General features: G+C 27.3%; 1 protein-coding gene across 1 annotated transcript in view; it reads right to left on the reverse strand.

Annotated features, from left to right (window-relative positions):
- The window catches only part of LOC108566476 (proton-coupled amino acid transporter-like protein pathetic), a 41,460-nt gene extending 25,974 nt beyond the window's left edge, over nt 1-15,486 (reverse strand). Inside the window, exon 1 of the mRNA XM_017926375.1 lies at nt 15,217-15,486. Coding sequence (XP_017781864.1) covers nt 15,217-15,243 — 27 coding nt within the window. The 5' untranslated portion in view covers nt 15,244-15,486. The remainder of the gene's footprint in view (nt 1-15,216) is intronic.
- Between the last annotated feature and the right edge of the window lie 8,488 nt (nt 15,487-23,974).

Here is a 23,974-nt window from a genome sequence, read left to right on the forward strand (position 1 = left end):
ATAAACTCATTCTCACTCTCATTGTATAATATAAAAATGTAAATATATCTATGAAATTTTGAAAATCAATGAAAATTGAATCTTCTCATTATTAATTATATAAATATAGTAGATCATTTTGCATACAAAGTTATTATCTAGTAAATTATTGATATTTTTGATCCTGTCTTGATAATCACGAAAATTTGTGAAAAATTGATAATTGTAAATCCAAATTTATAAGTGTTATGTATAACCGTTATTGTTTATATTATGTTAGCCCTTATTATTTTATACATTTGAATGTAAATAAGTCATTATGACTTAGTATAAATACTTCTTAGGAAGATCCCATAACTAATAATTGTGTAACGACTATTCTTTATAATTATTGTTAATCAACATGTGCACAAACTCAAAGGTCTAATCAAGAATGACCACTAATATGTACATCTTAATTATCAGCGAAAGTTAGGTACTATCTTTCCTTACCAAATATTGTACTCCTACTATGCTAAACCACTACTATATAATAGGATGTTTATGTATTACATAAGAGAGTCCTAAAGAGTCAGAGTCTAAGTCCTAGTCCTAGCTAGTCCAAGTTAGTTAGTTAGGACAGTCCTCCCGAGTCCTAGTTAGACTCATAAAAACGCTAGTAACAAACCTAGCAATTGGAATCTAGACATAGAAGTTATTAATAATCTTATAGTGAATAATAAAGTGTTCACTTCACCTCTAGCATTCCTTAAAAAACTCCACTAGGACTCCATAAGGACATAACTAAGAGATATTCCACAGTGTCCCAAGTTATTTGAAATGTTAACTAAGAAAATAATTCAAATAACTCTTGCTAAAAGTGCAGCACAAAATATTTAGAATTCTTCAGTATTCAGTATTATTAATCATAGAGGTTTAGTATATAAATACAAATTTATAATCAATGAAAATTTGATCTTCTCATTGTAAATTATAAAAATGTATTATGAAATGTCACATGTCACATACTAATGTCAGGCTAATAGCCAGAACATTAGTATGTGACTCCAGTCTATCTTGGTATCTACTACTAAATGTTGCAATTGTATCCTCGACCATAACTATATGAAGATCTTCGTGTATTTGTTTATTCCTGATGAACCATGAAGCCCTAATAATATTTCTTAGGCATTTTGATTAGAACCTTTGTAAATTTGTATGTTCGATTTACTGGCCGCACCCCACAATTGGAGTCAGGCTTAAGAATAATTATATACAGAGTTTTAGTATATAAAATTTGTTTTACGTTTTTTTTTAACTATGACTATATTTTTGTTAATAGTTTTGTTATAAAATCAAGTGAAATTTAAATTGAAACATATTTGAAATTTGTAGTTACAAAACGATAAAGCTAAGTTACAATTAGTATGCTTCTTATACACATATTTGTTAGTTTACTCAAGTTTTCTTGTTATTCGTTTCATGTATAAAAGCGTCTATTCTGAAATACGCGTGCATTATTATTGTAGTTGGAGTAACTGTAATCATCGAGGTAACGGCTTCTGTGTTCTGTTTGGTCATGGTGGTAAACAAAAAACGTTTTTGAATTCTCATTCATTCGGCAAAGAAGAAGTGAAAAGACAGAGAATGTACGAGAGAAAGAGAGAGAGAAAAATGAATGTAAATAAATGCAGCCGCCTTAATTCGATTTATGAATGAAGCCGATTCATTAAAGCCGTTTGGCCTCGACGATTCCTGGCCAAAACTACAACTCTCTTTCACTCGATCTCGCTCACTCCTCTATTTTTACATAAGCTCTATTCGGCGAAACGATAAAAATATCGTCGGACAAAATGTGATTGATATATACATTTTTATTTTGGAAAACATTAATTCCTATAAGTTTTTTTTTCGATTTTCCAAAAAAATAAAAATTGCGTTCATATTTATATATAAAACGTGCGTGGGTCGCGAAGAGTTGTTACAGCATCGTTATTTGGTCGTTGTCCGCATGCAAAAAAACAAGTAAATATATTTAGAGTATTTTCGGTGTCGCCAAATTTTTTTTTTAAGAAAATAAGCTGCATTGTAAATATCCGTTTGCGCAATTTTCTTGGAAAAAAAAAATATGAAAATATATAGACCGAAATCCGTTGATGCTGTATTGTAAATATCCGTTGCGCAACGGTTTGTGTACACGCGAATAAACCTAGTCAGAAATACCAGAGACGAGACGCGAACGAGAACTATTTTTGAAACTGGCCTGAACCGTGTCCACTATTTCCTAGCGACGCGACGTGCACCACTTTTCCATTTCCAAATTTGAGTTTTGGACTGTTGCTAAACGACGCGAAGAAATACGGCGACAGTAATGTTTTTGCCAAAAAACTGAATGTTTTCACACTGCACATGTAATGTTTGCGAAATTGACGCAATGCAATTATTTGGTAACAGTTTGCTTCATCATGTATATCAGTATTTGATAGACTAAAGTTTCGATGCACTTATACAATTGTTGAAAGTAAAATTTTCATTGTTAAATTAAACAATCATTAAGGAAATCGTTTTATGTATTCTGAATGATTGAGGTTGTCTAGACTAGCGTTTTTAAACCTTTTATCCGCGCTAGTCAACATTTTTGTTTGTGGTCATACAATGACCCAATTGTTGTTATTATTATTATTATCGCTTTGACATCATTTCGAGACTCATTAAACATTCAACGCGACCCATTGATTGAGAAACACTGGTCTGGAAAACACTTCAAGAAATCAAAATTATATAAGTGCAATCTAATGATTATCGATCCCAATTTGAAGTTAGATATTAAAAGTTCCAATTCCATACTTTCTAGAACTGCGTTTTTCAATCTTTTAGCCGTGTGAGCCAACATATTTATTTGTAGTTTGTACAGTGTCCCAATTGTTAAGATCAGTTTTTCGCTTTGACATAAGGTGACAGCTGTCATTTTGCGACTCATTAAAAAATTGATACGTTTTAATTTTGGACTGCGACCCATAGTTTGAGAAACGCTGGTCTTCGAAACACTTGCATAAATCCAAATCATAATTTATATTTGTACATTTCGTAACTAATGATTATTGATCTCAATTTCAAGTTAGATATTAAAAGTCCCAAATCCTTACTTTCCTGTTGTCTGTAACAGAGTTTTTTAACCTTTTAGCCGTGTGAACCAACATATTTGTTTGCAGTATTTACAGTGACCCAATTGTTAAGATCAGTTTTTCACTTTGACATAAGGTGACAGCTGTCATTTTGCGACTCATTAAAAAATTGATGCGTTTTAATTTTGGACTGCGACCAATAGGTTGAGAAACGCTGGTCTACGAATCACTTCAATAAATCCAAACCATAATTTATATTTGTACATTTCATAACTAATGACTATCAATTTCAATTTCAAGTTACATATTAAAAGTCCCAAATCCTTACATTCGTGTTGTCTAGAACAGAGTTTTTCAACCTTTTAGCCGCGCGAACCAACATATTTGTTTATAATTTGTACAGATACCCAATTGTTAAGATCAGTTTTTCGCTTTGACATAAGGTGACAGCTGTCATTTTGAGACCTATTAAAAATTGAACGTGATTGTTTAGAGCAGAGTTTTTCAACCTTTTAGCCGCGTGAACCAACATATGTGTTTGTAGTTTGTACAGTGACTCAATTGTTAAGATCAGTTTCTCGCTTTGACATAAGGTGACAGCTGTCATTTCGCGACTCGTTAACAATTGAACGTGATCCAATTTTGGGTTATCATTAATTTTAATGTTAATCACTCTAATGTGACAGCTGTCATTTCGCAACCAGTTATACATTCAATATTCAGTAAGAGTTCGATTTTTTTAAAGATTTAATTGAAAACAATTTCAGTGCTTAAAACTTGTCAAAATCAGAACTAATGATCATGAATCAATCAGATTATCATAAATAAATTCGTAGAAAAGCAACAAATTTATTAATTTTACATATATAATTTATCAGAGTTTCTCAACCTTTTTGCCACTCGATCGAAGCTTTTGACGTTTTTAAATAATATGACAGCTATAATTTTGCAACTTATCAAACACTCATAGATTGAGAAATGCTGATTTAGATTATTATATCAATAAATGTAGAATGGAAAGAAAACATTCGATTTTCATTTTACGAATTCCTAACTTTCAGGTTCAGAAGAATACAATTCAAGTGGTTAGAACAAAACATGATATATGCAAAATTAAGAACTAACAATCAATTATTTCACCTCATGAAATTAAAACCTGATTATCACAGACATTAGTTAAATATTCGTAAAAAAATGTACACAAATTCATTAATTTTACGAAATTTTAACAGTAAATATACATATATAATTTAGATCAGATTATCTTAAGTGGTTGAAATCAAAATCATACATGTAAATATCAGAACTAATGATTTTCAATCAGTTAGTTTATTTAAGATCAGCGTTTCTCAGCCTTTTTGCAACTAAACCCAAGATATTTGTTTGTAGTTGTACTGCGACCCAATTGTTTATAACCTAACAATTTTGACACTTGTACGTAAGATGACAGCTGTCATTTTACGTCCTCTTAAATACATAACGCGGAAATGAAAGCAAAAGTTTGATTTTCATTTTACGTATTCGTTTAGCGAATTTTACGATTTTTATGATTCAATAGAATACTATTCAAGTAGTTAAAATCAAAATTAGAATTTAATACAAGTTATTTCTTAGAATGTATCAAATTGTTAAATATAAAATTTATGAAACAAAATATAATTAATATAAAAATAATTCACGTGTATGATATACAATTTTATGGTAATATGTAAAGTGATCAAAAAAAAATAACTTAAAATTTATTGAAATCTATTTGGATGACAATTTAATTATCAATAAATTTTATTGCACATTAAATTTAATCTAGTGTTATTAAAATATTTTATTTTATGTGATTAAATTGAAGTTTTTATTCATCTTTTTGAGGTAATAAAAAATATTTTTTATAACTTATATTGTTAAAAATATTTTTCAAACTATAGTTACATACATTCAATTTTTTACCGTTCGTTTCGAGTTGGCGTATTCTTAATTACTTGTCTCATTACTGGGACACAAAAAAAAACCGTATCTTATCAAGGTTGTACCAATTGGAATAATTATTTATTACCCAATATTATCTACCAACTGACTCATCAATTTGTTTTTCTTTTAGTCTATATAGAAATATAAAGGACAATTTTTGCGTATAGAAAATTTCTATATTTTAGGTCTCTAATAAAGTAATTTAAGTTTATATAATCAAATTTTAACTGTAAAAGAAAGTATTTACAGTTAATTAAAGATGACAACATATGTCATACTAATAAGTTATTTACTTATTACCAGATAATTATGAAGTCCTGTTAAGTAAACTAATGTATTATTCATAAAATAAAACCACATGATTACCCATAGTAATAATTATGTTTTTAACACATTATAATTAACTTGTTAAATGCGAAGTAAACACGTAGAATTTTTTGGGAAAAAAAAATCTTTTCTTAGAAACGACCATTTCGAAAATTTCAACTGTGATGCAAAACATTTCAAATTGTAATTGTAATATTGGTTTTGTTTTGTGTGCAGGCGACAGATATAATCGATTTGCGCAAATGCTGTTTTTGTTTACATTCCTGACGTCAAGTCACACAGCACACTCACTCTAAAATTGGTGTATGACATTGAAAAGAGACAACAACAACAAGAAAAATCGCATTACCAAAACTAATAATACATTTTTCACTCGAAAGCAATTTGTCGGTGGAAGAATCTGCGACTCAGATTCGGTGCGAGAACGGACGATTATTGTTACGCAATCTTGTTATTTTCGTCGTCGTCTTGGGGGCCTCTCAGGAAATCGACCGTGTAACAGTATAATGGAATTGATCGTAGATTTCTTCGATTAAAATTTGCTCGCAAATTGATTTACAAATAGAATAAAAAAGACTTTGATTTGTTGTTTTTCTTTTGCTATTAAGAGAAGTGAGAGATTTTTAGAGATACAAAAGTACCTCGGTTCCCGAACAATTCAATTATTTATATTTATTTAAATGAAATAATAAATAATTTTATTTTGTAAATAAAATAATTTATTGTATAAATAAGTTTTTTTTTGTATATTTGTACATACATACAAATGCTCTTCGTTTTGTTATTATTATTATTATTATTTTATGTAGTATTTCTTTGTTTTTCTATAGAATTTTTTGTTTAATTATAAAGGAGCTACGAAAATGAATAATATTCGTTTTATATTCATTCTTATGGGAATTTTTAGATTTTCGAACTGCCTTTGATATTTAATTACATTTAACAATTGGAATCTTAATTGTTACTAAAGAGTGGAATTTTGATAGTTATATGAAGTCAAAAAATTTACTTGTAGTTGATTTCAATGTTTTTTAAAAAAGAAAATCTTCCTTCATTTTACAATTATTTCAATCTAATGTAAAAATATTATTTGACATTTAACTGCTAATGAATTGAAAATCATCATTGTCATTGTCAGCTTATCTGTCAATAGCAGTTATTACACTTTATACACATCTTATATTGCAGCAAAAGACGAAATTGTAAAATTATCGAAAATTATTAGTAACTAGAAGTACTTTCAATATTCTAGTATAATCATATTTAGATATATTTTGGATTCACCATTCAAGAACTCGTCAACTTCATGGCCTTCTTCCCAATTGATAAATATGTCATCAAAAAGTTCATATAATGAAAATTATATCTTTAAATTTTTGAATATTTACGGTTTTGAATTGTCTTTAGCAACGGATTATGTTCGAAAATCTAAATTCCACTGTTTAGTAAGTATCTTGGAAACTTCGAACTAGATGAATTTAAAAATGTTACTTTTAACTGATTTCAATACTTTGAAAGAAGACAATTTGAAGGATGACATTATTGCAATCTAATGAAAAATAACTATTTGAAGTTGCAAATACAGATGACAGCACATTGCGCTGTCAATGTCAGTTTAACTGTCATTGGATTGAAAAGTAACAGTAAAAGACAAACTTGTAAAATTATTAGAAACTAAAATTACTTTCAATATTCAAATAGAATAATATTTAGATATATTTTGAATTTACCATTCATCAACTCTCGTCAATTTAATGATCTGTATACACAATTGATAAATATTGATATGTCAACAAAAATGTTCAAATGAATTGACTTGTAATTTTTATTATAATTCAAATTATTAAGAAAACTTGTATTGATTGCAGTTATTTTAATTATGATTAAGCTAATAATGGTAATCATCATAAATATATTTTGATTTTCGAATTGCCGTTTAGAACAAGTATTAAGTTCAAGTTCGACAATTAAGATTTCACTGAAAACCGCCCCAAGAAAAAATAAGTCAAAACTTTTATTTTAAGCTAATTTCAATGTTTTAAATTAAGATGATTTTAATAAAGGTTTTGAAATTATTTCAGTTCAAATGAAAAAGTATAAATTGACGTTACAAACACAAAGTTTAACTGTCCATTGATATAAAACAAAAAGTCAAAACATTGCTGTCATTGTCAGTTTAACTGTCATTAGATTTAAAACAAATAGCAATTGTTACAAGTCACTGACATTTATATCTTATGTTAAAATTATGGTTGCAGCAGTCAAAATTAATTAATGTAGCTAAAATTACTTTCAATATTCAAATACAATAATATTTATATATATTTTGAATTTACCATTCATTAACTCTTGTCAACTTAATGACCTGTATATAATTGATAAATATTGATATGTCAACAAAAATGTTCAAATAAATTGAATTGTAATTAAAAAACGTATACAATGTATTAAATTAAAGTCATTCAAAATATTTATAATAAAAAACATAAATTTTATATAATTAATGATCATAAATTCATTGATAATATTCCATTATATAAACGTTTTATTGTATTTTTTTCGTATTATATGTACTTTTCGACTTTAATCTTTAGATCATAGTTAATGCACACAACGTAACGTCCGCGTAATACTGCATACAATCTTATTGACTCATATTGACTCAATTTAGTGTGTTTATTTTTACAAAACCTTATTATTTTTTTATTACTCAATTGACTCTACGAGTAATCGGTATACATGCGATTACTCGTCAGAGATAAGACTTGTAGTAATTAATTTAGACAAATAGCAGTTCGCCAAACCACTTTGACTCAATTGAAATTCCACTGAATCCATGTGGCAATTTTACACAATTTAATGCAATAATCTCCGAATTGTGTCTTATTAATATTATTATTAGTTTCTTCTTTCCTGTTGCGCACACGCGTATGTCTTTTTCCTGCAATTACACTACCAGCAATAAACATTTAGCATTTGCGTTGCCAGAATTGGAGAATCGTGCTGTGCGTGATTTGTTGCATTGAGAATGTTCAAAACGTGTGGGCCAAGAGTGCGCGCATCTTTGGCAGAAGTACATCACCACGTGCGAATGTTTTTTTATACATCTTTCTGCATCACCATAAACGCATTAACTGATTCCACTCTTATTAATCACATCGACATCTGATTTACAACGATTGAATCTGGCGCCAGAAAAAGTTTCCTTATGTTTATTTATGATGCACCCACTTTAAACGTAAATCAATGAATAATATCTCTGAGAACATTTTCGTTTATTTGCAAACATTTTAAATTTTGTCATACGAAAATAGAAGTAAATTTTTCTTTTTCATTTCAATACTTTTATGCATCACCATAAACGTATTCAATCTTGTAAAGCAAATAGACTTGCAATTTATAATGTTTGAATTTACCGCCAAAAAATACTTTACTTTTAAACGTAAACCAACTAATAATATCTCTTACAAAATTTTCGTTAACTTACATGAAACCATGTGCATCGCATTTTTACATTTTTACTTACAATGTTTGAATTTGGCGCCAATAAATACTACTTTGTTTATTTGTGATATACTCACTTTAGAAGTAGACTAATGAGTAATATCTCTGAGAAAATTTTCATTTAGTTACGTAAATTTTAAATTTTATCATTATTTATAAGAAAATTGAAGATTACTTTATATAATTTATAAGATAATAACTTGAAGTAACATTTTGATTTATATAAACTTCAATGAAACCATGTGCATCGTATTTTTTACATTTTTACTTTCAATATTTGTGACTTACAATATTTGAATTTGGCGCCAGAAATTACCGTATTTTGTTTACCTATATTGCACTCACTTTAAACATAATAATTCACATCATCATCATCATAATTAATAACATCATTAACAACAGTAAATTTTAATCTTTATAATTCTTAATATTGTTTAATTGTTTTCTTAAGAAAATAGAAGTGAAATTATGTTTTTTTTTTATTTTTTATTTCGATATTTTTACTCTGTATCAAAATAAACGTGTTAAAGTGTTTGAAATTAAATTGACTTGTGATTTATAATTTTTGAATTTGGCGCCAGAAAATACTTTTGTTCACCTATAATGCACGCACTTAGTTTAATAATATCTGCGAGAAGCTAGAAAATAACTTGTTGTAATATTTGAATAATTTTCATTTAAATCATGTGCCTCGTTTTCTTCCATTTTTCTTCTAATATTTTTATTCACTTTTCTATAAACGCATTCGAACATCGAAATTTGATTTACAATGTTTGAATTTGGCGCCAGAAAATACATTGTTTTGTTTACCGATGATGCACGCACTTAGTTTTAACGTAAACCAATGAATAATATCTGTGAGACGCTTTCAAAATGCATTTTATAAGAAACATAAATTAATGTAATTTAATATTGATTGACGTGGATGCACGTCAATTAATGACGTGACGTTTCTGAATCATAATATCGATTAAAAATAAACATTATTTCATTTCTTCGTAATTTTGAGGTTTCAAAATAATAATCTTGTTTAATAAGTGTTATTTCCTGTTTAATTATCTATTTCTTAATTATTAATTTAATTATTTATCTTCATATAGTTCCAATTAAATGAAAATCGCATGGATAAGTCATTTTTTTTTAAATTAAATTTTCTTATAATAATGTTGATATATTCACAATTCATTTAACATGATTGACGTAATTCATATACTTATGTTTGACATAATTGACATACATATGTTTGACATAATTGACATACATATGTTTGACATAATTGACATACATATGTTTGACATAATTGACATACATATGTTTGACATGATTGACAATGACATAATTGTGTGTAAGACGTTGGAAATACAAATGAAAGCACTTTGCCACTGTTAATATCAGTTTAACTGACATTGGATTGAAAACGAATAGTAATTGCTACACATCACATGTCAAGAAAGTATGGTTTAAAAAAAAATTGAAATTGTAAAATTGTTAGAAACTAAAATTTCAATAATATTTAGATATCTTTGGATTCAACATTCAACATTCAACTATTGTCAACTAATGACATTTTTTGCGATTGATATGTCAACAAAAAGAACTCGTAACCAATGTTTTTTTTATTTAAATTTTCGTATAATAATGTATAATAATGCTAATGTACGTTTGACATAATTGACATACAATTTTTGACATAATTGACATACATATGTTTGACAATGACATAAATGTATGTAAGATGTTGGAAATACAGATGAAAGCACTTTGCCACTGTTAATATCAGTTTAACTGACATTGCCAAAAAAAAACAAAATTGAAAAATTGTTATAAACAAAAATTTCAATAATATTTAGATATATTTGGATTCAACATTCATTGATATGTCAATAAAAAGGACTTATAACCAATGTTGATGATTTCAAAAAAAATAAACAAGTGTATATAAATTTAATTATAAATTGAACTATAATTTTAGTATTTCGGAAATACATTTGTATTTGAGGTTATGCATATTTTATAACAGTTTTTTTTTAATTTTTCGTTATAATTTATTAACCAATAATTGTTTTAATTAAATTATTTTAATAATAAATAAATAACTAAAACATTTAATTGAATCCAATAAAATCTAACGTCTGTAAATCTAACCTAACTCAAAAATAATTGCAATTCCAATTATTATGAATGATTATATTTTGTAATCTATTTGATAAATAATAACTTTGTACTTCATTATGTGACATCTTAATTATAGATTTTTGCATATAGTAATCACGTATGTTCATAGTCCGCATTAAACTTACATAACCTAACCTTATAAAAATTTTAACACTATTTTGATTATATAATATCAGTTGTTAAATATTTCAGTTTTTACTTTATATGCACTTAAATATGTTCTAGGTTTAATTAAATGTAACAGTTGATCAGTAAATTTGCAAAAATTATGTGACAAAAAAATCATGGAAATAAACAACTTAATTATAGAACGACCTCGAGTATTTCGAGTATTCTTTTATACGCGAACGACGTACAAAATCATTCAATTAGATTTAATATTCTTTAGCTGTTTTTTTGTCGGACGTTTGTACGTACGTAGGCCATTCGAGCGACACTTCAAGAGCACATATTTTCGCACGCATTCTATTTTCATAATAGCCAAAAGAAATTCGCATGAAACAACCTTGGAATTTCAATAAAAAAAGTTAAATACGCAAGAAGAATTAAAAGCAAAGTTTAATTTAATTAAATTATATATTTACTATGCTTATTATTATTTGTGTAAAGGTATGGAAATTGTTGATAATCAATGAAAATGTAGGTCTTTTTTTTATATGAATTAGTACGGAAACGATTTGCTAAGCAATTAATTCATGAAGGAAGAAAGTAGGAAAGACCTCATGTTCGTTGGTAATTAAAGGTTGCTTAGTACAATTATTTTAAAACTAAAAAGAAACGGAATATGCAAATGCTATCAAAGGAAATTGAATACAACAAATCATTGAGATTTATATGAATAATAACAATTATTGTTTAATTTACGTTAAAAGCATTGAAAAAACTGTAATTTTTGTAAAAAAATCTTTAGTGATTACTTAAAAGGTTCCAATAATATTAACAATAACAATTATTGTTTAATGTAACTTTAAAAGCATTGAAAAAACTGTAATTTTTGTAAAAAAGTTTAGTGCTTGTTCGAAAGGCTCCAAAAGTATTTAAAGTTTATAATTTACATAGATAATAACAATAATTGTTTGTTTTATTCTATGTTCAAAACATGAACAGAATAAAAAATATCTTTAAAACAATATTTTGTGTATTTTTATTACTAAATTAAAAGAAAGAGTTGTAAATATTAGAAATTCTAATCTATATAGAGAATATTAATTTTTTTTTTTAATTTACTTTAAAAATCATCAAGAAAATTAATTAAAGAATCTTTGAGAGAATTTTTTAAAAACTATTATTTATGTATTTTTTTACTTAACTTCAAAAGTTTTAATTTATATACATAACAATAATTGTTTTTTTTTTATTCAATGTTTAAATCTTAAGAGAATGAAAACATAATCATTAATAGAATTTACAAAAAAAAAATAACTTTTATTTTTTGTGCGTAAATGTTTGCTGATTGTTTTTGAAAGGCGCCAACAAATGTATTTAAAGATTCTATTATGAAAAGTGAGTTAGTCAGTCAGTGGTGTCTGTTGGTATACAATTTGATTTAAATATAGTTTTTGGCATCTGCCGTGTATTTGTGTCAGTTCGAACTAATTAACGGTTATATTTATTTTTATTTCTCATCCTGGGTCATCGAACGTTTTCAATTAAATTCTGATCTGTAATGATTTTTTTTATTTTTATTTGAAAATATGTGTGGATTTACTAATAATACTTTTACCAAAATTTTGATATTTTATTTTTGGATAACCACAAAAAACGTATACAGAATGCGGCTTCGATCAGTGCGGATTCCAAATTTAAAAACATACTAAATTTTAATTGAGCAAAATAATAATAATAAGAAATTTTTTTTTTTAATGCTGTTCATTTTATTTTATGTTTTAAAGTCCTCCATTAGTCCGGTTTCAAAGATTTTGTTTGAACTTCTCCTGATAATCACGATTTGCTATACACAATCTAAAATTTTGCGATTACTATGGTAATAAGTAACAATATAGGAAATATATAATCTAAATAACAAATAAAGCAAAACATTGACTAAAAGACGAAAACAATTTGAAATTATGTAAGAAATGTACAATATATTATTGAAAACTGTCTAACAATTCCATAGATAAACAATAAAATGTAATTATGTTAAGATTATATAAATTATCATTAATTTTATTGTGCAAGGGACAATTTGTTTATGAAATCTATGCCAATATGTAAATTTAAACTTAAGTTGAAAACTATTAAAGTTACACCAAACAATATACTTATAGATTTGTTCAACCTTGATATGCAGTCACTCATTTTTTTTCGCTTTTGTTTGTGTTCTAAACCTTCATTTTTTTTATCGCACATGCAAATTTCTGTATATGATTACGTACACATACACTTAACAAACAAATGTACTGTAGTTTTTAAATGAACATTATTTTTTCTATCAAATTTTTTCAATAGCTTTTTTCAATTAATGAAATCCGAAAGTTTTTAAATTTAAATTAGTTATATTTTTATTGGATTGCGAAATGACAGCTGTCAATTATTATTAAATACAAATACTGTTAAATTAGTTATATTCTTGATGGGTCGTGAAATGACAGCTGTCACTTTATGTCAAAGATTACAATTAGAAACAAATATGTTGGGTCGCGCGATTTTTTAGTTTCTTTCATAAATTAAACATTTTAATGAAATCCAAAAGTTCTTAGATTTACCGAAATTTACTGTTAAATTAGAAAAAAAATTATTGCGTCATGAAATGACAGCTGTCATCTTACGTCATAGCGGACAATTAGAAACAAATATGTTGTGTCGTGAAATTGTTTAGTTAAATATATTTTTCATATTACATTATATTAAACATATTAATTAAATTTATTTATTTTTATTGGGACATGAAATGGCAGCAGTCAAATTCTATTTATTTTGATAGTAAAATCATCCAATTATATAAATTAAACAAGTTTTTGTGTGTAAATATACAATTATGAAATGAAATGACAACTGTCACCTTATGTCAAAAAGATCAATTACAAACAAATACTTTGAGTCGCGCGACAGAAAGGTTTAGAAACAGTGATATACATAACATTTAATTTTTTTAGTGTTTATGAAAGTTAATCAATTTGTGTTGCATAAAATGAAATATCCATGGATTTACCAAAATTTACTGTTAAATTAGTAACATTTTTATTGGATCACGAAATAACAGTTCTGCTTATTTTATTTTGTTTAGTAAAATGATCGAATTGTATAAAGTAGATAAGTTTTTGAGTATAAATTTACAGAAATACTTATACAATAATGAAATTAAATGACAGCTGTCACCTTACGTCAGAACGTTTAATTACAAACAAAACGTTGAGTCGTACGACAAATAGGTTGAGAAACACTGATATACATAATAGGATAGTTCAATTTTTTGAGTCTACACAAATTTGCGTTAAACGAAAGATCGAAGGATTTTATAGTTGACGGTCAAAGATTGTTGTACAAGTCTAATGATCTAATAAATAAGCAAATACATTTAAAACGAAATGTCCTTACGCGTATAGAGTTTGCTGTAAGCATATATCTTTACGTATTCCGACACTGACATAGAAAACGCTTTGAGGTCTGCAAAAAATAAATAAATAAAAATAAAACCGGCCTACACGATGGGAATGCACGATTGGAAATAAACCACTTTGATCAACAAAAAAATCTCCACCTATTGTATTCAATCGACATTGTGATGTAATCATCATTGCCATAATATTGGCGCGTTTCCTTCATTGAAGATGACACCCGCCTACCTAAAGAAATTCGATCCGAAAAAATGCAAAGCGAGTTCCGTTCATTCGCGATAAGAGCTCCTTGGAAATGATCGCAAAAAGAAAGAGCAAAGAGAAAAACATAACAATTGAATAATGCTTACAGACCGACGCATGTCAACAACAACAACAACAAGAAGAAGAAAAAACTGTAGTAGACACGCAGGAGATAAATAAATAAATTGCGGTCCGCGAAGTTGATTTATTTAAACCACTTTAATCCAATGAAACTTGGATGTTGGTCATAATATATAGGTCAAGGGCTGATACATCAAAACCCAATTATTATTCACAGACATCGCTGATGCAAACAGGATGATGATGATAGTAATGATGATCATGTTGATGATAGTTACCTCAGAGTACAAAACGTTCATTTCCATTTTCGATTGGTGCGCATTAACATCCACAGTAAATCACCACAGGTCAACTGGACTTCTTGTATTTGCGGCGAGCACAAAAACAACATCAAAATTAATGCGTCTGCAGATTTTTCTTTTTCTTCTTTACTATTTTTCTTCGTGTTTCGCGCAAAACGATTTTGCAGTTGTCGTAATACTACTACTACTACTACAACTGCTGCTGAGCTCGGATTCAAACACTGCCCGAATATCCATCCAAACGGCGACCGGCGGGTTTATTTTTCACTAGTACTTTGGCAACGGCCGTAAATTGGCTACGTATCCACCATAAAATTTCTATTTTGAATACCCCGACTTAAACATAAAAATAAATAGATCCGTGTGTATAGATGTAGAGTGTACTACTATATCGTACACGTCCACTACATGGACGCAACTGCTATTTCTCCAAATCTTCAGTAATTTTCCGCAATTTCGATTGCATTTTCAGTATTTACATCCGAAACCTATTATTATGCGATTTCATTATTTTTCTCTTCCATTTCCATTTTAGCGCATTTTGTGTAATCATTACGATTCAGAAATCTACAAACAATCGAATCATTATCATGCATGCATTTTTTATGTTTTTTTTAATTTATTTTTTCTGCTTCTAAAAATACGCTGCTTCGGACTTTTGCGAAATAAGTTTTACTTCAAGGTTGATCATCGTTCAATGCGACGAATTTTCCATTTTGCTGGTTCCGAACACAAAAAAAAGTCGTATTGTCATTGAGGGAAAAACAGGTTTCTATACTAATTTTACTGCTAAAAACTGTTGTATAAGTAAAGAGTGTGAAAATAGCATTCGCAAATTCATGTGTCTTATGTAATGCTTCGTAAACCGCAAAATTGTTTCATATAAATAATTTATTTTTATCCATCTCAATTATAAAACCTTGCTCTGCGTTATTATGTATTACAATAGTCTATTTTTTTATGTATTAACATTAGCAACACAATTGAAAGTAAAACAAATTAAAATGTAATATTTTGGTTTGGTTAAATAAGCTGTTTTCTGTTAAATTAAGTTATAAGTTGAATTTATTAAGTTCCATTTATTACATTAATTTTACTGATAAAAGTGGAACTAATTAAAATTTGTCATTCATGTTTGGTTGAATAAAGCTATGTTTTAGTAGATTAAATTAATTTGTCTGTTCATTATTTATTAGGGTAAGTTATATAAGATAAACCGTATGCCTTATCCTTTCCAAAAAATAGGTTAGGTTGAAAATTGATAGTTAAGTTGTTGTCTGCTCATTGTTTTTTTATGTTAGGTTAACCTTAAAAGCTTATTCTATATCTACAAAAAAAGGCTAGGTATCATAATAGGTTAGGTTGAAAATTGTTGGTCTGGAGAAAGATATGATTAGGAATATGTTATTTCTATATTGACGTTTGGTTGAGTTAAGCTACGTTCTGTTATGTTAAGTTATGTGGTCTGTTCATTGTCTTAGTAGGATAGGTTATGTAAGGTTAAATGTATGTCTTACCATCACAAGAAAAAAATAAGTTGAAAATTGTTAGACTGGAGAATGATTATGTAATGTCAATTAAGAAAAATAGGTTAGGTTAAACAGCGTTACATTAATCTACATTTTATACAATATATTTGTCGCATTGTTTAAAATTCTTGTATAAAATATATTTAATTAAGAAAAAAATTAAATTAAATAAATTATATTGAATATTTATTCACGTTTTCCTGACCTTTGTAATTTGAAATATATTCTAAATGTGAAAGTTAATTGAAGAAATGTATATTTTTATATAAGTTTTAGTTCATTATGTCGTAATCGCGTAAATTTTTTAATTGGGTCGTGAAATGACAGCTGTCACTTTGCGTCAAAAATTGTTTTATCGTGACGTAAATGGAAGGTGTTTCCATAACCATATAAGGCGATTTTCTGCAATAATCTCCTATTTTTTTTTATTACATTCGTAACAGCTGCGATTCATTTTTAATTATCTCCTAATTTATAATTGCAATCAAATTTATCTTATTTAATAAAAAGAGTTAAAGTAAAATTATCGATTTTTCTGGACTTTGAGAATCAAATTTACATTAATACAAATTCGGTTTACGAACTTTTCCGCTTTCGGAGATTTTTCAATTCGTCAACTGAATGTCCACTTTACTTTGTTGTCAAATAAATACCTTTTCCAAACATTCATCCAAATACGAAAGTTATTTTAAGAATATTCAATGTAATCATTACATAATGCACTCAGTTCTTAGAAGCGCTGTTATTTCCCACTCGTTTTTTCACTCTGTCTCTTCGGAAATTTACATTTCGCCTTGAACTAACTGCGAGAAACAAAAAATTTAAATTAACGCATAACTGGATGTAATTTGACTTCCTCCTGAAACATCCTTGAACTTGAAATTGAAATCACGTGAACGTTTGCTTCCTGCAAACAAAAATTTCCAAAAAAAAAACATGCAAAATCTTAAAGTTCACACGTGTACACGTGTACTTACATCCTGAGCTATTACTCACTACTTGATTGTTACAAATTCTACAGGTAATTCCCACGAATTCGGTTTATACCTTTATCCGCAATAGTAAACAAAAGATAAGATGTATCAAAGTTTTTGTATTATTCCATAAAAAGTAATAACGTAACATTTCTATAATTAGGTAATACCCAAAATTTTTGCTACTATTCAATGTTAAATACACTGACGAATTATTCCCAATCGATTCGCTCTGTTGCGCAATCATTCGACAATTGGAACGCACACACACTCGTTGCGAAAGAGGTGTTGCGTAACGGTCGTGTTACATATTTTTTTTTCTGCTTTAAAACATCGAGTGTTTCGGTTCCCTATGCGCACAGTTCGTAAATTAAATTGTGAATAAATAAATAAGGTTTTTCAATTTGAAGCGGTTCTGCCAAGTCGTAATCCAGTTTAAGTGTGTGTGTTTATACAGCCAATATCAATTAGGAAGCAAAATAAATAAATAAATGCGTTTCGTTCTGTATGAATGTACAGGGTGGTCCAACAATGTAATACAATTTATAATTAGTTAATTTATGGAATTTATAATTGCTTTTTTTTTTTGCTAATTATCCATTTATAAGAAATTTCTTAATTTAAGTAATTACGTTAATTGTACGATAATTAGGTCGGACGTAATAGAAGTTTTACTAACTTTTTTTTTTGGTATGTTTAAATAATTGCCTTATATATGAACTTATGATTTTTTTAATTTCTTATTATAATTATGTATGAAACTTGGAGTTAATGCCAATGAAAACTATTTTTTTTAATAATAAAGAAATATATTATTTGTGAAATGAGTAATCTTTTCAGTATTTCTTGTAATTTGCAAAGTTGTGAAAGTTTCAATGAAATTTAAATCGACCAAAAATAATTGTCTTTAAATTCAATCATATTTATCGATAAATTTATAATAAAAATATTGAAATTGATTATTGAAAGTGAGATTAAGACTATACGAAATAAATATATGGAATGAAATTGGTTATAATAAATTTCAATGTAGATAATATGAAAATTAAATATACTAAAACTAAGTGTCTTCTTGTTACCACGCATCTCGATAATTCAGAATTAAATTATATATGAAAATTTGAGTAATTTTTTAGTAAAATTTGGTAATTTAAATGTTGTATTTCATAAAGATTTTGTATAATTTGCTGCTTTTTTATATTGAAATTTGATATTAAGGAAATGTACAATAATCAATAGAAATATAATGTTTAAAAAGTATAATAATTGAAAAGTTTAATTCCTTATTTTTTTCTATAATGATTTTAGATTTTAGTCTATTTCTTAATAATTACTAATGAAAACAATCATATTTTAAATGGAACATGGAAGTAGGACAATAAAGAATACACATGTATTAATTTCAAAGTTTAATCCTTTTTTTTTTTTACTTATAATATCTTGTTAAAGTTTCTATAATGAATCAGAAAGAAGTGTTTTTATATTTTAGTGTATTTCTTAATAATCACTATTGAAAACAATCATGTAAAATATGATTGTTTTCATAAAACTCGGATAATAAGGAATAAAACTATAATAATTCAAAAGTTTTAACCCTTATTTGAGTTATCATTCCTTGTCTAAGTTTCTAGTACGAATCAGAAAGAAGTGACTTTAGATTTTAGTATATTTCTCAATAATTACTATTGAAAACAATCATATTTTAGATGGAAAATGAAATTAAGACAATAAGGAATAAAAAAATATAATAATTCAAAAGTTTTAACCCTTATTTTTGAGTTATAATTTCTTGTCAAAGTTTCTAGTATGAATCAGAAAGAAGTGAATTTAGATTTTAGTGTATTTCTCAATAATTACTATGAAAAACAATCATTTTTTAAATGGAAAATGAAAGTAGGACAATAAGGTAAAATATAATAATTCAAAAGTTTTATTCCTCATTTTTGATTTATAATTTCTTGTCAAAGTTTCTAGTATGAATCAGAAAGAATTGAATTTAGATTTAGTGTATTTCTCAATAATTACTATTGAGAACAATCATATTTTAAATGGAAAATGAAAGCAAGACAATAAAGAATACAAATGTATGAATTTAAATGTTTTGTCCCTTATTTTTTACTTATAATTTCTTGTTAAAGTTTCTATAATGAATCAGAAAGAAATGACTGTATATTTTAGTGTATTTCTCAATAATTTCTATTGAAAACAAATATGTTTTAATTGGAAAATAAAACTCGGATAATGAAGAATAAAAAGATAATCATTCAACAGTTTTATCACTCTTTTTGAGTTATAATTTCCTGTCACATGAATCAGAAAGAAGTCTTTGTCGATAATTGTTAAAGTTAAATATGAAAAATATAAAAGTAACAGCATAATGGAAACATCGAAACTTGTAAAGATTGTTGGATATTTGCTGTTAAAGTTTTATATATTGAAATGTAAATGGGCCAAGAGGAAAAAAAATCCAAATTTCTTAAGCATTTCTTATAATTTGCAGTGAAAATTGATATAATGAATTGTAAATTAAACAAAAAGATTTAGATTTTAGTAAATTTCAAGACAATTAAAAAATAATCACTAAAAATTTAATTAATAGGAAATTTTGATGGACTGTAATAAAGTTATTAGTAAAATTGAATATGTAGATTCTAGTTGAAATTATGAGAAATAAAAATGTATTTAAAGTCTTGCCTTTTAGACATATGATATAATATTAGTGTAGAGCAATTAAATTATGAAAATATAAATATTTTAATTGTATTGAACTTAAAGTTTTTAAGAGGTGTAAATTTATAATTGTATAGTTTATATGCAATGATTCATGTGTTTTTGTTATTTCAGTAATTTTAGTCTACAGTTATGTAATTGTATAATTGATCTAATAAAAGTTGTTTTCATATGCTTTTTATGAAGTTTAAATTCACTTGAAATGATGTTTTATAGTTTGTGGGCACATTGTATATGCTGATTCGTTTAAGTTATAAATAGCATCTGTCGATTTGTGCTCCCTTTTGTGTCTCGGAAGTCAAAGCGAGGCTAATTGCACAAATTGGCGTCCATCACGATTTGTTTGTCTGCTCTTTCTCTGTGCAATATTATGTATATATAGAGAGATAAATACACAATGCAGACGACGGATTGGCTTAGATTGAAATGACCCTAGTTTATGAACTTTAAACTAATCTCAATATTCCGTATCAAATAACCATTCGCAGTCCAATACGTATCAAATACGCATTGCTTTCATCGTTGCACCAACATCAATTATTTTTATTATTAACTTGAACGCACTTTTTGTCCCTCCTCGTTCACAAACACTTAAAATGTCGCAGTTGCGTAATTTCGCGTCGGCATTGTTCCGACAATTGTTTATAACCATCTACTTGCAAAACATCATCAAATTCCTCGACCTTTCCGTCCGTCCTCAGTCAGTTTTCTGATTCATCTCTCATCCCATTTTCCGATCGATTTAACAGCCAAAGGATTTATCGTCTCAATTGAAAGAAATAATTAGTCTACAAATTAGCGTTTCCTCTCATTCGTACGAACATATACAAGCAATTATTTCCTGCTCGGTTCTCGTTTCGTTTTCGCTTTATAATACATTTTTTTTTTCGTACCCGTCGAGCATTACAATACCCACATGCAAGACGAAAACGGAAAGAAGAGGAAGGCGAGGTAAGAAAAGAAAAGAAAAAAGAATTGAAAACAAACGCAGAGGTAATACACGTGAACTGTTCACTGGGCTTTTACCTGCTCACTTTACGAATCAATGGAATATTCCACTCGGCCATTGGCGTTCGTCTTTATACTGTTCGGACTTTCTAAAATCGCATTTCCAGAGGCAGTATTGTATGAGAAAAGGAAGCGACGACGGTATTTGCAAAATTGTGTCTATGTGCTTGTTTTGATGGTTTGGATTGATTTGTTTCTATTTCTGTAGGCGAAAAGTGTCGTATGGGGTTGGAGAGGAGAATTGCTTTGTTGGACGTGGCTGAATGGGATGAGAGGATAAGGAAAAGACGGTTGAGCTTGGCTTCTGGTTCACACCTATCGAGGACGTCGATCGGGAGAGAGGGAGCCGACTTTCATCCTCAAGGTCACGCTAGATAAGCCGAAGAAGATTGGCCTATCCTTAAATTACAGAAATAGAAAAAACTCTCCCGCCTCAGGCCTAACACCATAAACTATTATATAGCCAAGGACAGGGACGTACTCGCATCCATAACATAGTTTCCATATATAACTTGTTCTTATTACTTTCCTCTAATTTCTTTAAAACAATTCAATTGAAAGTATTTTATACTCATTTTAAATAACTTCTTATGGATTTTATTAATTTAATGATGGCTGTTAAAAATTATATGTTTATAGCTAATTATGGTTTTAATTTGAACATTTTGACAGTTTCTGAGATGAATGACATCTGAATTTCCAATAAAATATGACAGTTATGACAAATATTAAAGATTCGTTTTTTTTTGTAGCACATTTTACCATTTTCTAAAATTAACTTAAGTTGGCACATAGCTTGTGAAGCTGCCAATGATGCCAAAATACGTTTTTTGCTATTCATTTTTTTCAGAATCATTAATTACTATCATATAAATGACAGTAAATTAAAACGCATTTTGTTTTTTTTAAGGTTGATATGTGAATAGGTTATAATACAGAAATTATAACTGCAATTATTGACATTATTCAATTATTAATAATTGTCAAATCTATGTCAGTTGACATGTATTTATTTTGATTGTTTCTTTTCTCTATAACATTGTATAAATTAATGATATTAGTTACTTAACATATATTAAAAATATAGACTAATTATTCTAGCAATTAATTCTATACAGATTTTTTTTTAAATTCATCTATTAAAATTATTATTATTTTACAATTAAAATATACACATCAAAAATATGTGTATTAAATAATTGTTGGTAAGTTTTGTTTTGTTGTTATAAAACATGATAGTTATTAAAGATACGTTTTTTGTATCACATTTTACCAGTTTCTAAAATTAAGTTGGCATATAGTTGCTAAATCTGCTAAATTTGCCAAAAGGCACGTTTTTAGAATATATGAAAGTAATTAATGACAGTTAATTACAATGCATTTTGTTTCTTTTAATAGTTCATATCTCAGTATGTTTTGACACAGAAATTATGACTACTATTAATGACATTATTCACTTCTTTTTAATTGTCAAACATGTGTCAAATGTCAATGTTTATTTTGATTGTTTTTATAAATGTATTGAAGAAAAAAAACATTGAAACTATAATATAATTATGTAATTTTTCTTTTTCTTAATTAAATATATATATTTTATACAAATAATTGCACTAATCAGACTAATTAATGAATGCAAACTAGGGATGTCATTACTAATGGCAGCTGTGAATGTCATTTACTACACATAGTACAAACTTATAATCTAATATTATTGATTATACAATAAATATTAATATTTTTTAAGTAAAATTTGAATAATTTATTAAAAAATCAAAAAGTATTTTCTTAATCAATGATTTTTTCAATCCTGTCATACCTTTACTTCAAATATTGTTGTTATGTAACGAATGTTTAAAAGATCTATTGACAGTTGACAATTGACAGCCATCTGTTGATTATAATTCTGAATTAGTTTCTAATGTCAAATGTCATTTAATTTATAATATCAATATAAATTTGTAAAATAATATTTGATTAAATAATTGAATATATTAGATATAAACGTAATCCATATTGAATTCTTTTATATAATTCTATTAATATAATTAACGTACATATTAGTAATGTACAATTGATATAATAATAAAATAATGAATAAATTGCATTATCTGTTATCTCATTACATTCCTACGTTGCGCACGTGGATCCTTAGTCCGGTCCTGTTAATTTAAACCATGTGTCTCGCTGAAGCAGCGTTGAACCAGCTTAGCGCAAGTTCTCTTTTTTTTTCCAAATACTATGTATAAGCACTTACCGATGGAATTTTCCATTCAATCTTTCGTACTACCACGACGCATTGGCGTGCGCACTGAAATTGCCCAACCGTTCGTAAATAGACCATACGAATAGACCATACAGCAAGAAGAAGTAAATAAAAAAAGCGTAATGTTTACGATAAACACAAGTTTCCCTGCAAATTTTCATTGACTTGTTAAAAATAGAATCTCATTCACGTTCTAATAAGCTATAAAAAATGTAAATAATATTTTCAAT

This window comes from Nicrophorus vespilloides, unplaced genomic scaffold (genome assembly GCF_001412225.1).
Source record: "Nicrophorus vespilloides isolate i.1.1-1 unplaced genomic scaffold, Nicve_v1.0, whole genome shotgun sequence".
In the NCBI taxonomy this organism is placed as follows: Eukaryota; Metazoa; Arthropoda; class Insecta; order Coleoptera; family Silphidae; genus Nicrophorus; species Nicrophorus vespilloides.